The sequence below is a fragment of the Phyllostomus hastatus genome, unplaced genomic scaffold (assembly GCF_019186645.2).
Source record: "Phyllostomus hastatus isolate PE091 unplaced genomic scaffold, TTU_PhHast_1.1 phas_scaffold_216, whole genome shotgun sequence".
Classification (NCBI taxonomy): Eukaryota; Metazoa; Chordata; class Mammalia; order Chiroptera; family Phyllostomidae; genus Phyllostomus; species Phyllostomus hastatus.
In genome coordinates, this window is record NW_025334018.1 from 4,370,800 (window position 1) to 4,387,041 (window position 16,242).

At 39.1% G+C, this 16,242-nt stretch overlaps 1 protein-coding gene across 1 annotated transcript in view; it reads left to right on the top strand.

Annotated features, from left to right (window-relative positions):
• NUP210L (nucleoporin 210 like) overlaps window positions 1-16,242 on the top strand; it is a 100,408-nt gene that overhangs the window by 47,049 nt on the left and 37,117 nt on the right. The window contains exons 15-21 of the mRNA XM_045816946.1: window positions 2,216-2,437; window positions 3,736-3,909; window positions 4,617-4,809; window positions 7,843-7,931; window positions 13,886-13,990; window positions 14,560-14,661; window positions 15,705-15,833. Of these exons, the coding sequence (XP_045672902.1) occupies window positions 2,216-2,437; window positions 3,736-3,909; window positions 4,617-4,809; window positions 7,843-7,931; window positions 13,886-13,990; window positions 14,560-14,661; window positions 15,705-15,833 (1,014 nt within the window). The remainder of the gene's footprint in view (window positions 1-2,215; window positions 2,438-3,735; window positions 3,910-4,616; window positions 4,810-7,842; window positions 7,932-13,885; window positions 13,991-14,559; window positions 14,662-15,704; window positions 15,834-16,242) is intronic.

A 16,242-nucleotide genomic window follows, 5' to 3' on the forward strand; every position in this document is an offset into this window, starting at 1 on the left:
CTAGGTTTTTTCTTGCTTTCATCGTTATCCATAGCCTTATTTCATATTTGTTATCCACAAATCACATTTCCATGGAATAAAAACTATCCTTAAAGGAAAGGAAGTAAGACAATGATTTTCTTTCTCCATCTAGTGCTTTGGTTACATATAATTCCCTTTACCTGCTGAAAAAAAAAATATGTTCTATCTTTGTTGTCAGTATTATGTTTCAGTGCATGATATAGTTCCTAATTTGTCCTTTTACTATCATGCCGTATCATTCAGTTGATCTGGTTAGTTTTGGACTGTATATTAGGAGGAAGGAATAATTTTTGTTGCACTTTCTCAGGGAGGTCTTCAGTGAAGCCTCTGCTTGTATCAGAGGCTGTGTGGCACGCGCTGCACTCTGCTCCTCGTACCACTCGTACTCTCTACCTGCTTCAACCCTGTCTCTCCAAGACTGAGCGCCACTGTGAGATGCAGCCATATTTTTAAATTTACTTTTAAGTCATAGTTAACATACAATATTATATTAATTTCAGGCATGAAATATAGTGATTACACACTTTCTTTTTTTTTTTAAGATTTTATTTATTTATTTTTAGAGAGGGAAGGGAGAGAGAAAGAGAGAGAGAGAAACATCAATGTGCAGTTGCTGGGGGCCATGGCCTGCAACCCAGGCATGTGCCCTGACTGGGAATTGAACCTGCGACACTTTGGTTCACAGCCTGTGATCAATCCACTGAGCTACGCCAGCCAGGAGATGATTAGACACTTTCATATAGGCAGGACCAATAAGGTCCAAAATAATGGCTTTTTAAAAATAAAAATTTTATTTACTTATTTTTTGGGGGGGAGGGAGAAAAGAGGAAGAGAAACATCCATTGATTGCCTCTCGAATGCCCCCAGTGCACACCCCCATAGGACCTGGCCTGCAACCCAGTCACATGCCCTGACCTGGAATCCAGCTGACGAGCTTTCAGTTTGCAGGACAACGCCCACCAGTGAGAGCTGGCTTTTTGTTACTGTATCACAGTGGGCCATCAATGAATACATGTTGAATTGAATTATATGTACCTTATTTAAGAGAAAACTGCCATTAGACATAAGAATGTTTAATTTCATTCATGTTCAATGATAAATATGACTAACTAGTTCAGGAAAGAAACACTAAAGCATGGTTTGCTTACATCTTTAGAGTGATTGCTTCAACTCTGTATTTTATTTTGTGATTCAGTCACTCTTATAGACACTGTACCATACAAAAATAACCTACATTTTGAGAATACTTCATTCTCCTAAAACCTGTTTCCTCATCTATAAATGGGTTATAACTGCTCTGTATACTGGAATGAGTCATACCTATCTTGACTACCTTTTTTGTGAGAGATCTTTGAGAAATGGGATGTGTGTGTAGTGTATAGATGTATTATTTTTATATTTTAAGGCAGAATTTCTTTGGTACTTTAGTAAAATGTCCATTTAAGCCCTGGCCAGGTGACTCAGTTGGTTGAAACATTGTCCTGTACACCAAAAGCTTGTGGGTTCAATTCCTGGTCAGAGCACATATGGATGTTTCTCTCTCTCTCTCTGCCTTCCTCTCTAAAATCAATTTTTAAAAAAACATATATTTGGGTGAGAATTTAGAAGAAAAATATTAAAAATTCCATTTAAAATGCTTACTCAGTGTTTATTTATTCAATACCTTTTATACACACAACGTTGTACGAAATCCCACTGACGAATAGAAATTCTTTTTTAAAATTTGGATATAAGATACTTTCTTCTCTTAAGAAGTTTATATAACTTAAGAACATAACAAGAATTGTCAGAGTTATACATATGAAGCATTTGACACATCTAAATAGCATTAGAATGTGAATAAGTATACGAATGAATCCTAGACAAAAATACTGTAAGAGTTTAAAGGATGCAGAAGTGGGTGTGGTCTGGAATAATTAAACATAACTTAATGGGTAGTGACATATGAGTTAGGCTTGAATGATAGGTAGGATCAAAATTAGTACGGAGAAAACCAAAAGAAAAAATTTTTAAATAAAAAAAAATTAGTATGGAGGTTGAGAAGCATTCAAAGTGCAAGGCATGATGTATATGTTTCTTAGTTTGGGAAGTAAGTCTAATGTCATTTTCAGTGGAGTAGATAACCAGTTTTTCACTTTAGAAAACTGTTGCATTCCCTAACCTATCAGGGTTTAATTTCTTTAAACGTCATCAGGCTGTAAACCCTGTTGAAGTGGCACTGGTGACATGGCAGTCTGTGAAAGAAGTGGTGTTTGAAGGGGGTCCTCGGCCATGGATCTTGGAGCCCTCCCGTTTCTTTTCGGAGCTGAGCGTGGAGAAGACAGAGAAAATTGAAATAACACAAGTCCGGCCTCCAGCAAAGACAAAACAGAACCAGTATATCTACCGGGTCCGGTGCCTGGATTTAGGGGAACAAGTAAGAAAATGATATTTTTTCTAGCATTTCTTTTAGCAATACTAATTCCAACCTTTTGTACTTCAGCCATTCCTTTTCAGATTCTAATGGATTTAGTTTATGGACTAGATGGGATAATTCTAATTGTTGATTAAAGGATCTTTTTTATATCTTACCATCCTTTAAATATACCCAAAGATTTTGGTTTGCTCACCTGAGAATTCTAATAGTTCACTAACTAAAAGGTTCAAGATCTTTTTGTAGTAATGAGCTTATTTCTATTATTTTGTCACTATGATTTATTTCCTTGTTGTCTAGACTGAAAAACATATGGTTTTCCACCTCCAAAGAATGTGAGGAAGGAAAACTTAGTGTCATCTATGGTTAGCAATTTTGAAGAAACAGGTCTGTGCTGATAAGAGTAATAAGTATGTTGCCCTTTATGCATTGAATTAGTTTTGGTTATTTTGAGAGGTAGCGATGGATCTATCCACAGGGGTGCCCTGCTTCTGTCAAAACCAGTGGATTTTCAGTGCAGCTCAGTGGGCTGGGCATTGTGCTGCAACGTGCAAGTTCGCTGGCTCAGGGAACAGTCTGGGTTGTGGCTTCAGCCCCAGCTCCCCCGACGGGGCACCTAGGAGAGTCGACATACTGATGTTTCTCTCACATCAGTGTTTGTCTCCCTCTCTTTCTCCCTCCCTTCCTCTCTCTAAGAATAAATGAATAAAAATCTTTAAAGCAATAGTAACAAAGGTTTATAGTTTGACTAGTATTGAGAATGCACTGTGTGGCTATGGAACACAGTCCAGCTACACAGGCTAACAGGACTATCAGGTATGACTTTAACTTAAGAACTATGCTATAATCAATTGAGCTTCTTTTTAATATCTCCAGTGAACTTTATTGTATATATGGCTAGCTATTAGTAATTTCAGGCCTAATTACCCCATTTTGAAGCTAACTTCTTTTTGTTTCCACATTCTGTTATTCATTAGTATTGCTACCAGAGACAAGGTGAAACAGAAATTAGTTTTTCTACTCTTTACCAACTGTTAACAAAAGATTTGGTGGAGGAAAAAATTTAAATAATTGGTCAGCTATATTTTCTTAATGTTCCTTTTGTTTTCAAATTTCCATAATACTCTTGTTTCTCTTAGCACCAATAATTAAAAACTATAATGTCTTTAAGGAATTTGCCTGATTATAATGTCCAAAGGGACTTTATACCAGGATTTGAATAACCCTAACACATTTAGATTGACGCAACTGATGTCAAGCGTCTACCCACCATTGTCTCTTGCTCTGGTGTTTCCTTAAAGGTTCTGACATTTCAAGTTGGAAATCACCCAGGTGTCCTGAACCCTAGTCCAGCTGTAGAGGTTGTGCACGTGCGCTTCATATGTGCCCACCCCGCCAGCATGTCAGTAACCCCTGTGTATAAGGTGCCAGCTGGAGCCCAGCGGTGTCCTCTGCCCCAGCACAGCAAACAACTGGTAAGTGCAGTGTTTCCAGCTGACTTGCACTTTTGTCTTCCATGCTGTAGAGATAAATGGTCTGAAACAATCTTTTGTCATATTAAAGTTAAAGAAACTGTTTTGTTATTCATTCTCTGGAAGTGTCTGAGAAGACGTGGTTGAACTAGGCCAGAATTGGCCACGCTGAGTGACACAGTAACTCTGCTTACAGTGCTTAGCTTGTAATTATTGGCAATAGACAATTGAAATCTCTCTAAACAACTTCCAAATAGTTTTGCCAATTTTCTTCCTTACCAAATCTTTTATTAGCATTATCAATAAGTAATAACATTTACTTCTACTCCAAATCCACCATGAAGAAGAATGATAAGCAATAACATAGTTAGTAGGTCAGCAACTTAGGAGAATGTTCTCATTCTTAGGAAAGGTATATTGAAATATTTAGGGCAGCATGCCACGATTCCTGTGTAATTTCACAAAAAAACACACACAGACACACACAAGGAGGGTGAGAAAGTAGAGGGAGAGATAGAGAAAGCAAAGGGTGATTCCAGATGAAGTGTGTATCAGTAATCATTATCCATCCTTTCAACACATTTGGAGATTTGAACATTGTCAAAGAATGAAACTGGGACAAAACATAATCCCTCTAGCTTCAGGGTTAGTTTACCACGCCTTGTAAGATATTGTTTTGATTTTCTTTTCTTTTTTTTATCTTAACGCAGATTCCTGTATCAAGCCTAAGGGACACAGTCCTGGAACTGGCAGTGTTTGATCAACAGAGGAGAAAGTTTGATAATTTCAGCTCACTAATGCTGGAATGGAAATCTTCAAATGAAACACTAGCTCATTTTGAAAATTATAATTCAGTGGAGATAGTAGCAAAGGATGATGGCAGTGGACAGACGCAATTACATGGTATTGTGAAAATTTATGGATGTTTTCACATACCTGCTAAGTGGTTCTGCTTAATTATTTCCTTATGGGTGATGGTTTGTTTCAGATTTTATCATATCTCACCTTTCATCTTTGATCTTTGTTTTTTTTTTTAATATAAAGGTAGCTTTCCTTGTTTGCCAAGCTAAGGTCTAGGGTCCAATATTTCTCACAAGAACATAAAATTAAATTAATTTTTAAGTATATCGATTGCCATTATTTGCATAATATTATGGAAATATTATTTATTTGTCAGCCAATATTTATTGAATGGCATATAAGACTGTGTGCTAGGCACTTGGAGACATACTTTGTAATGAAGCAGTCACAGCCTCTGCCTTCACAGGCTTAAAGTCTAATTGGTGAAGCCAGACTTTAATCATTATATTTGTGTTAGTGTTCTGAAGGGCAAATATGGGGTGCTTGAAGAGCTTATAACAGGAGAACCTAACTTAGTTTAGAACAGAAAAGGCTACCCTGCAAAAGTAACATACATGCTGAGACCTGAAGGGATATTGGAAAGAGAAAACAGAAAAACAGTGAGCTGAATAAGGTAAGTGAGACCGACTAACTTAAAGAGGGGACAAGACTCACTAGATGAGGTTCTAAAAGGGCAACAAGACCTCACGTGCCGACTCTCATCAAGCCATTTGCTGATGTCCAGTGCACAAAGCAAGACACCTGGCCAAAAGCAGAGTCAAGGTGGGTGAGAACCACTCCAGGGCATGGATACCAGCAGATGTGATTCACTGCAGGCCATTAATGTAACAACTTACTTCAAGTCACTCCCGAAAGTGAAGAAGCCAGTGGTACTGTGGATAACTTTTAGGTTTCTGCCATGAGCATTTGGATGGATGGTGTAACCTTTCAATGGAACAAGAAACACCAGAGAAAGAGAAATAAGATTTAGCCTTTCCGTACCCCCAGGATCTTACATTCAGAACAAGTTTAAGAGTTTAGATATAGAACATGACAACATGATACTAATATGTAGCTAATACTATAACACTGTAATATGCATAGTATGATATGGTTAATGTAAAAAGTGATAGAGAAGAAAAAGATGTCCCTTATATCTGATAACAATCAATTACCAAATAGCATCAGTGTTATCTTGTTAATACTTTTTGGTTTCATCCCTTCCTCTCCATGGCTGGTGTCCTTATCGCCTCTGTCCTGCATCACCACAGTAGACTCCCAACTGATCTCATTGTATCTGTGCTACTCTCTAAACCATCTCCACACTACTGTTCAGAATGATCTTCCTACAGTACAAATCTGAATCTCTGTCTTAAAGTTCTTATTTTGGCTGCTGTTTACTGAGCTCTTCTGAAATGTTGCATATAGCACTTAAAAAGTTTATATGCTTTTTCTCATATAATCTTCATAACAACAATGAGAAACTGGCATTATTTTCCTGATTTTTTTAAGTTTACTTATTCACCAGACACGTATTTCATTCTTACTATAACCTAGGCACAGTTTTGGGCCTTGAGATTATTACAGTAAATAGGTAAAGCAATAAACTCTCTCGCATCAAAGCCTATACTTGTGACCACTGACTATTCTGCCATCATTTTGTCTCCAGATAATCCTGTGTCTTTCAAGACAAAACCCCTATGTTGCAGTTTAACATACTGACTTGTGCCTACTTCTTCGGCTTCACCTCTTATCACAGCCCACATATACCCTGCATTTTTCTTAGTCAACAACTTTAGATTCTTAACCACGACAAGGTTTGTCATATCCCTTTCCTTTGTACATGTCGTACATTCTCTTTTCTTGCATCTTCACTGACTAAAGTCCTCTAGTGATCTGGGAGTTTTCTGTCCTTCTATATTCTCAATGTAAGGAAAATACTCCCTCCTTGTGCTGTTACACACACATGCACACACACACACACACACACACACACACACACACACACAAATGCTGTGCTCATACTTCTATAACAGCACTGACCACACTGGATTGCAGTGGTTGGTTTCCCTCTCAGTTGCTGTACTAAGCTGTGGGTTTCTTTGAAGCAAAGGGTTACCAGTATGTTGTTTTCTTCTTCATCTCTGCATCCTAATTACCTGGCATACTACCTAGTATATAGTAGGCCATCAATAAATCTTTGTTGAGTGAATGAATGATGGAGTGGACGAAGCATCATGAGAAAGTGCTTCAAAGATTCAGGCACAGTCGTCATGGGTTGAGGATAAAGTAACTGACCTATGTAAAGTGGCAGATTCATGTTAGTGAAATTTTTTTAAAAAAACGGAAAACACCCTGGCTGGTGGGACTCAGTGGACTGAGTGTTGGTCTGTGACCTAAAGGGTCACTGGTTTGATTCCCAGTCAGGGCACATGCCTAGGTTGCAGGCCAGGTCCCCAATAGGGGGTGCACAAAGCAACCACACATTGATGTTTGTCTCCCTCTCTTTCTTTCTTCTTTCCTCTCTCTCTCTCTAAAAAGGAAAGCAAAGTAAAGCAGGGTCAGATTATAGAAGGCTTTAAAACTAGTGTAAGGAGTTTGAGTTGTTCTAATAAGGAATAGTTAGCCATTTTAAATTTTTGAGTAAGGAACTGACATGACATTTACATATACAAAACAGTTTAGAAGAGTAAAAGTTCCCAAAGGACTGTCTCTTTATTTCTCACTTCCATTTTTAAATCAAACAAAAATGTCCTCATACATTGTTGTCAGCCTATTTTTGGACTCACAGACCATCAGAGCTGGAGAGACTTAGATTTGGCCTGGCTTAATCCTTCAGTTAGTAAAGGAATTGAGAAATTAAGTGGTTGCTCAGGGTCACATAGGAGTATAGTGGCAGAGTCAACTCAGAAATGCATTGGTGGATTTCTTTGAAGCAAAGGGTTCCCGATTCTTGTGTGTTTCCCTATGCGGTGTTTTTTCCTCCCTGCAATAAAACATTATTTGAAATAAATTAGGGTAGAATTTGGTTTTCCGGAGACACTTTTGTATTCTACATGTTATTGTCTCACAGGGTATTTGTCTGCATGTCCCCAGGTCATCAGATCCTTAAAGTACATCAGATAAAAGGGACTGTACTCATTCAAGTCAGTTTTGTGGGCTATTCAGAGAAGGAAAGTCCAAAGGTAAGTGGAGATCGTTATGTAAGAAATACAACATTTCCTGTTTCTCTGCGGGTTTTCCCCAGCCCTGGGTGGTGGCTGCTGCTGGGCTTAGGCTTCCTGTCGGGGGAGGGCAAGGCCACGTGGACAGTGCCCCAGCACTCCTTATGCCACTGCCCTCTGGCCATCACCACACTGTTGTCTGCATCTGTGGGTTATGCATACATGTTCTTTGGCTAATCCCTTCACCTCCTTTCATACATATCTCTGTCCCCCTTCTCTGACAGCTGTCATTCTGTTCCATGTTTCCATGCCTCTGTTCTATTTTGTTTGTCAGTGTACTTTGTACATTAGATTCCCCATATAAGTGAGATCATATGGTATTTGTCTTTTTCTGACTGGCTTATTTCATTAGCATAATAGTCTCCTACCATCGATAAGTCAACAAACAAGTGCTGGTGAGAGAATGTGGAGAAAAGGCACCTTACTGCACTGCTGTGGGAATGCAGACTGGTGCAGCCACTGTGGAAAACAGTATGGAGTTTCCTAAAAAAATTAAATATGCAACTGCCTTTTGACCAAGCGATTCCACTTCTGGGACTAGATCCCAAGAATTCTGAGACACCAGTTCAAAAGATTATATGCACCTTTATATGTCCATAACAGAATTATTTACAATAGGCAAGATCTGGAAACAGCCCAAGTGCCCATCAGTAGATGAGTGGATTAAAAAACTGTGGTACATTTACACAATGGAATAGTACACAGCTATAAAAACAAAGGAAATATTACCTTTTGAGACAGCATGGGTGGAGTTGCAGGTATATTTTTCTTTTCTTTTTTTTTTTTTTGAAGATTTTATTTATTTTTAGACCGGGGAAAGGACGGAGAAAGAGAGAAAGAGAAACATCAATGTGTGGTTGCCTCTCGTGTGCCCCCTACTGGGGACCTGACCCACAACCCAGGCATGTGCCCTGACTGGGAATCAAACTGGTGACCCTTTGGTTTGCAAGCTGGTGCTCAATCCATTGAGTCACACCAGCCAGGACTTCAGATGTATTTTCCACTTGCTTTTCTATTGTGAGTCCTGCATCATTTGAAAATGTGCAAAGTGGTATCCTGAAGTGAGACACCATTGTCCCAACACTTCCATGTATCCTGGTGGGAGCTAAGCTTGATCTTAGGAATGATAAAAACATGACTGAGAAACTGAAGCTAACTGAGCTTCACTGAACATAACTGAGCATAACTGAAGCATGACTGAGAAGAAGCTAACACCCATCACGCACCCACAGGGTTTAGCCATGGCTAAGGAGATCAGTGTTGTAAAATACCTGGAGTGCTGGGCTCTCACACAGCAAGGCCTCATTACAATGATTGATGAAGTTATTTGAGCCTTTCTCTAACCACCTCCCAACAAGAAGAGGAAGAGAAAATTCCCGTTGTAAATGTCTGGGCCTCTCTCCCCTGCTTCCCTGTCCCTGGAAATCTTTGTACGCTTTGCTCAAAAACAATGGAGCCTTCACACTCAATGGCAAGTTTTTGTTACAGATTAGTTTTTCCATAAAATCATGTTGAAGCAATCAGTACTTTTTAGATTTCATTTAAACAAATAAGTGTAAAAGTTCAAACTTTCACATTCTGTTAAAATTTAACTCTAAGATGACAAGCTCTCTTTTTTTAAAAAACAAAAGGTTTTATTTATTTATTTTTAGAGAGAGGGGAAGGGAAAGAGAAAGAGGAAAACATCAACATATGGTTGTCTGTCACACGCCCCCTACTGGGGACCTGGCCCACAACCCAGGCATGTACCCTGACTAGGAATTGAACTGGAGACCCTTTGATTCACAAGCTGCTACTCAATCCACTGAGCCACACCAGCCAGGGCAACAAACTTTCTTAAAGCCTTATTTTTCAAAAGCCCCTATTCTTGCTCAGATTGAGAACTGCCAAAACACCTTGTGAACTATATTGCATTGTTGTGCTAAAAATGCTGAGCACCACATCGTTTAAAGAACTTTAAGAAGACTGTAGCTTCTGACACTAGGGAAGGCAGGCACTTTATAACCAGTTTCACATACAAGCAGTACAGCCTCCTTTATGAAATTTTGCCGTTTAATGCATTGTTAATTGGTCAACCCATGTTTGTTACCTAACGTGGTACTGTATATAATGGAAAATATAATGAGTGTAACAACTCAACTCTTTGGATTGATCTTTTTGATTTTGTAGTGATATTTTTTTTTAAAAATTAGTGTATTAGCTTTTCCTGAGATTTTGAACAGAACTCTTACATTTTCCCTCTGATGAAGTGTTCAACTCTAGCCATGGGGTGGGGTGTGTGGGTCACTTGATGTGATCAAAGGATGAAGACAAGATTTTGACAAAATATGAAGTGGAGATTAATTACACTACATTTTACACATTAAATAAATAAAAATGTCACAGGTAAAAAAATTTTGGGGGGGGTGAGAAATAACCTTTTATTTTGCAGGAAAACATCCTGTCCCATCTTGGAAAACTTTTAAAAATATATTTTATTGATTATGTTATTGCAGTTGTCCCATTTTTTTCTCTTCTTTATTCCTTTCTTCCCTGCAGCCCCACTCCCATCAGCATTCCCCACGTTAGTTCATGTCCATGGGCTGTACATATAAGTTCCCTGGCTTCTCCATTTCCTATACTATTCTTAACCTCCCCCTGTCTGTTTTGTACCTACCAGTTATGCTTCTTAATCCCTGTATCTTCTCCCCATCCTCCCCCTTCCTGCTCTCAGCTGATAACCCTCCATGTGATCTCCATTTCTGTGGTTCTCTTCCTGTTCTAGTTGTTTGCTTAGTTTGTTTTTATTTTTTTAGATTCAGTTGTTGATAGTTGTGAGTTTGTTATCATTTTAATGTTCATAGTTTTGATCTTCTTTTTCTTTAATAAGTCCCTTTAGCATTTCATATAATAATGGCTTGGTGGCCCTGGCTGGTGTAGCTCAATGGATTGAGCATGTGCTGCGAACCAAAGGGTCGCAGGTTTGATTCCCAGTCAGGGCACATGCCTGGGTTGCGGACTAGGTCCCCAGTAGAGGGCGTGTGAAAGGCAACCACACATTGATGTTTCTTTCCCTCTCTTTCTGCCTCCCTTCCTCCCTCTCTAAAAATACATAAATAAAATCTTAAAAAAATAATAATAATGGCTTAGTGATGATGACCTCCTTTACTTTTACCTTGTCTGGGAAGCACTTTATCTGCCCTTCCATTTTAAATGATAGCTTTACTGGATAAGTAATCTTGTCTGTAGGTCCTTGGTTTTCCTCACTGAATACTTCTTGCCAGCCCCTTCTTGCCTGCAAAGTTTCTTTTGAGACTTCGGCTGATAGTCTTATGGGAACTCCTTTGTAGGTAACTCTGCTTTTCTCTTGTTGCTTTTAAGCTTCTCTCTTTATCTTTAACCTTTGGCATTTTAATTATGATGTGTCTTGGTGTGGTCCTCTTTGTGGCCAACTTGTTTTGGACTCCCTGTGATTCCTGGACTTGTAAATCTATTTCCTTCACCAAAGTAGGGAAGTTTGTTGTTGTTGTTGTTGTTTTCATTATTTTTTCAAATAAGTTTTCAATTTCTTGCTCTTCCTCTCCTCCTTCTGGCATCCCTATGATTCTGATGTTGGCACTTTTGGAGATGTCCCAGAGTCTTCTTTTACTCTGCTCATTTTTTTGAATTCTTGTTTCTTTGTTCTGTTCCGGTTGAATGTTTATTTCTTCCTTATGTTCCAAATCATTGATCTGAATCCTGGCTTCCTTCCCCTCGCTGTTGGTTCCCTGTGAATTTTTCTTTGTTTCACTTACTATAGATTTCATTTCTTCCTTTATGTTTTTGCCATACTCAGTGATATCTCTGAGCATCCTCATCACCAGTGTTTTGAACTCTGCATCTGATAAGACTGTCTATCTCCATTTTGCTTAGTTGTTTTTCTAGGGTTTTCTTCTGTTCTTTCATTTGGGCCATATTTCTTTGTCCCAATCTTGGCAGTCTCCCTGTGTTTGTTTCTGTGCATTAGGCAGAGCTGCTTTGACTCCCTGTCTTAGCACACCAATTAAGTTGTAAGGCATGGAGCCTTAGGAATTTGCCAGGTTGGGGCAACCTGCTTTGTTTTGTGGTGCTGTGTGTGTGTTTGGGGTGTGGGTGTCAGAGAGGGGACAGTGCCACTGCCTGGCCTCTGGAGTCTTGCCCTGCACTTGCCCCATTTCCAGTCACTTTACCCACTTCCTCTGTGTGCCTGGCACCCTTCTAGCTTCTGCCTTGGTGATGATTCCCAGAGTGGGTGGGTTTTTGAATATTCTAGGACCATATGGGCCCTTTAAACAGACTCTCCTGAGAAACTGGCAGTTTCTTCCGCTGCCCCAACCACCCCTGTTTTTACAGTTAGAAGTTATGAGGCTTTTTCTTCCCAGTGCTGGAACCCTGGGCCACGTGGTTTGGCCCAGGGTTGGGATCTCTCACTCCCAAGACATCCTTCCCAATTTTTATCCACCATGTGTAAATTATTCACATTATTCACATGGGACCGCCTGTTCTGATGCCACTGCCATCTCTCCACATCATACCATGTCCTCTCTGCCCTGGCTCCTTGTCTCTGCCCGTCCTGTCCTTCTGGATGGATATGGCTTCTTTAAATCTTTGGTGGTCAGGCTTCCAACCAGTTTGATTTTCTAGCAGTTCTGGGTGTTTTTTGTTTTGACGTTAGCTGTGATTCTTCTTGTGGTTGTGCAAGGAGACAAAGCATGTCTGCTTATGCCTCCATCTTGACCAGAAGTCTAATCAGTGATTTTTTAAGCTTTTCCTTTTTCTTAAACCTGCAGTCCTTCTCAAAATTGGGCATTTAATTCATCTTTGAACTGGTCATACCCAGAGTTGCTAACTTAGTAAGTGCTTTTCTTTGTAGAAGCCCTTCTCAATGAGCAATATGCCTCCTTTATTATAAAATCCTTCTTTATAAAAAAGATTTTATTTATCTATTTTTAGAGAGGGGAAGGGAGGGAGAGACACATCAATGTGTGAAAGATACATCAGTTTGTCACTTCTCACACACCCCCAACTGGGGACCCATCCTGCATCCCAGGCATGTGCCCTGACTGGGAATCAAACCAGCAACCTTTCAGTTGGCAGGCTAGCACTCAACCACTGAGCCACACAAGCCAGGGCTAAAATCTTTCTTGATAATGCATTAGAAGTTGTTTTGTAGATTAATAAAACTGCATTCCTGTTTTCATTTTCCTTTATTCAAATCTGGTAAGGGCTTTCCTTAGTTTTCTGGTAACTAGATGAAAAAAATTATGTACTTTATCTTTACACTTTTTAAAGTATTTTAGATAGTCTTAAACTATGAACCTTCTTAACATCACTGTCTTGCCAGGTCCCCAACTTTGTACTTCGACTGATTCTGGCCCTTCTCGGCCTCCCTCATGTGGAACATGCTGTAAACTGACAGTTGCAGAATTGTGGAGTGTTTTTACATGATCTTTTGCTAATGCAATTAGCACCATGTTTTGCATGTATGACAATGAATCCTTCGATCATAAAATTATATATATATATAATTTTAACATATGTGTTTATTTTTACTTTATTTTTTCAAAAAAGATTTTTTTTATTTATTTTTAGAGGGAAGGGAAGGAGAAAAAGAGGGAGAGAAACATCAATGTGTGGTTGCCTCTCCTGCAACCCAGGCATGTTCCCTGACTGGGAATTGAACCAGCGACCCTTTGGTATATATATATATATATATATATATATATATATATATATATATATTAACTGAAATTTAAGGCTCTTCTTTAAAAGTTGTTCACAAGTGATATAAATCTGGCAACTGTGCACCTCAATGGTTCTGTTATCTTTGGCACTTGAACGAATAGTAGAATCTTTTCCCACTGAGTTGAAGAATTAAAAGTTTGTATTCACCTTTGTGGTTCTCATTACATTTCTAGGAACTTTTCAACTTGCCCATATCTGCAGCTGTGGAGTTGCTCCTGGTGGATGATGTAACTGTCTTGCCTGAGAATGCTACAATTTATAACCACCCTGATGTGAAGGTAGAAGCTGTATGGGTCTAGTTCAATGGAATCATATTGGACAGGAGAGTACTAGGTCATTAAAATTAATATTATAACAATAGGAAATCTAACATATGTGTTTATTTTTACTTTATTTTTTCAAAAAAGATTTTTTTATTTATTTTTAGAGGGAAGGGAAGGAGAAAAAGAGGGAGAGAAACATCAATGTGTGGTTGCCTCTCCTGCAACCCAGGCATGTTCCCTGACTGGGAATTGAACCAGCGACCCTTTGGTTCTCAGGCCAGCACTCAATCCACTGAGCCACACTAGCCAGAGGGGTTATTGTTTTGAGGGAGAGGGAGAGGGAGAGAGCGAGAGAGCAAGAGAGAGAGGGAGAGGAAGGGAGGGAGGTAGGGAAGGAGGGAGGGAGGGAGGGAGAGATACAATGTACTTAGGTATTATACTTTAATAATCATATTTTGCTTTTAGTCCATTTTCCTTAATCTTTTAATCATGTACTCTGGTTTCTTAGGTGGGTAGAAGTTATTTTCTTTGAATTATTTATAAACCAAAGGGAATGGAATGTTGTTTATCTGATTTTTCTGTAGGAAATATTTAGCCTTGTGGAAGGGTCTGGTTATTTTTTAGTCAACAGTAGTGAACAGGACACTGTCACCATCACTTACATGGAAGCTGAGAGCTCTGTGCAGGTGAGTTCTAGAGACATTCCCAGACTGACGGCCTCGAGTCAGAGCCATTCTTAGGTGAACAATTGGGAAAATTCCATCATGTGTTTCAAACTACTTACAAAAGTAACATTTGTTTCTTTTTTTAAACCTATATAGATTTTTCAACCAAAAATGTGGGGTTTTTTGTTTTGTTTTATTTTTGTAACTAGCTGTAATCCTGGGCAGTTGTTGGTTTTGGTGGAGCTGAGACAGTATAAGAGACATCTAGTTACAAGATTTCCATTAAAAGAAGGTTCCTTTCTATAAATGGATAGTTAGATATACTATTGACTATATAACTGGAGTGTATGTTTTTAGCCAGAATATGACAACTCAAGATTTTAAGTTGACCCCATAGTCAATGTCAAGGGGGTTGCTTTTAGTTGACTTGTACTAAAAGTAATACCTCACATTAACATATGCTTATAATTCCCTTCCTTCTCAGAGATCAAGGGAATTTAACTTGTGTTAGTCATACTGCTTGTTTTTAAAAGGGGAGGCTGAGGCACTAGGTGAGGGTGTGAAAACGTGCCATTGTGCAGGTGCTGTACCTCAAGAAGGAAAAACAAAGTATCCATCTGCCCAGTGCTTTCTCCCTCACTGACAACTGCGACATAAATGAACTTGATTTTTCTTGTTTTATTTTTTCCCATCACCATTTACCCCCCATCCCCTCTTCCACCTTCATCCACCCCACCCCACCCCCCGGACTTGACTTTCTTCATGAAGTCCTTTCCCTGTTTGTAATTAAGGGCCTGGACATGTATGCTGGATTCTGCTTGAATTCATTCATCTTAAATTCTGCTCTTTATCAGTTAATTATTAAAGGTACACATTTTGACATTAACTGAAATATCACATTAAGGGCCTATATTGTGTTATGCCTGAAACATTTAATGTGACCTCCCAAAGTATCCATCACGAAGGACATAAGATATTATACTTCTCAATTTGGATGAAAATAGTTGCCATGACTATGCTTAGAGCATGTTTTCTTCTTTACCTACCTACCGTCTTCTTTCTAGCTAGTTCCAGTACATTCTGGATTTCTCACATTGGAGGTCTATGATCTGTGCTTGGGTTTCTTGAGTCCAGCAAAGGCCCGCCTCAGGGTGTCAGACATACAGGAGCTGGAGCTTGATCTGATCGATAAGGTGAGAGATACATGTTTTATCTCATAAATGAAACAGGTCTCATTTTCACTGTCTAGCATCACTTAATATAATTTCTGCTTAACTACTGTGTGCACATAATGTGTGTGGATACCAGGACCTTTGGTAATGCTACTGGAAATACCTGTCCTTAAAGAACAACATTCCAACATGAAACGTGGTACAGATAAATACAATACATCTACATTAGTCTTGTTTGAACAAAGACTGACCAGGAACATTTAGCATGAACAAAAAAGTTTACCACCCTCATGCTGGCTGGTGTGGCTCAGTGGATTGAATCCCTGCCTGCAAGATAAAGGGTTGCTGGTTTGATTCCCAGTCAAGGCACATGCCTAGGTTGTGGGCCAGGTTTCCAGTAGGGGGCGTGTGAGAGGCAACCAAACCTTGA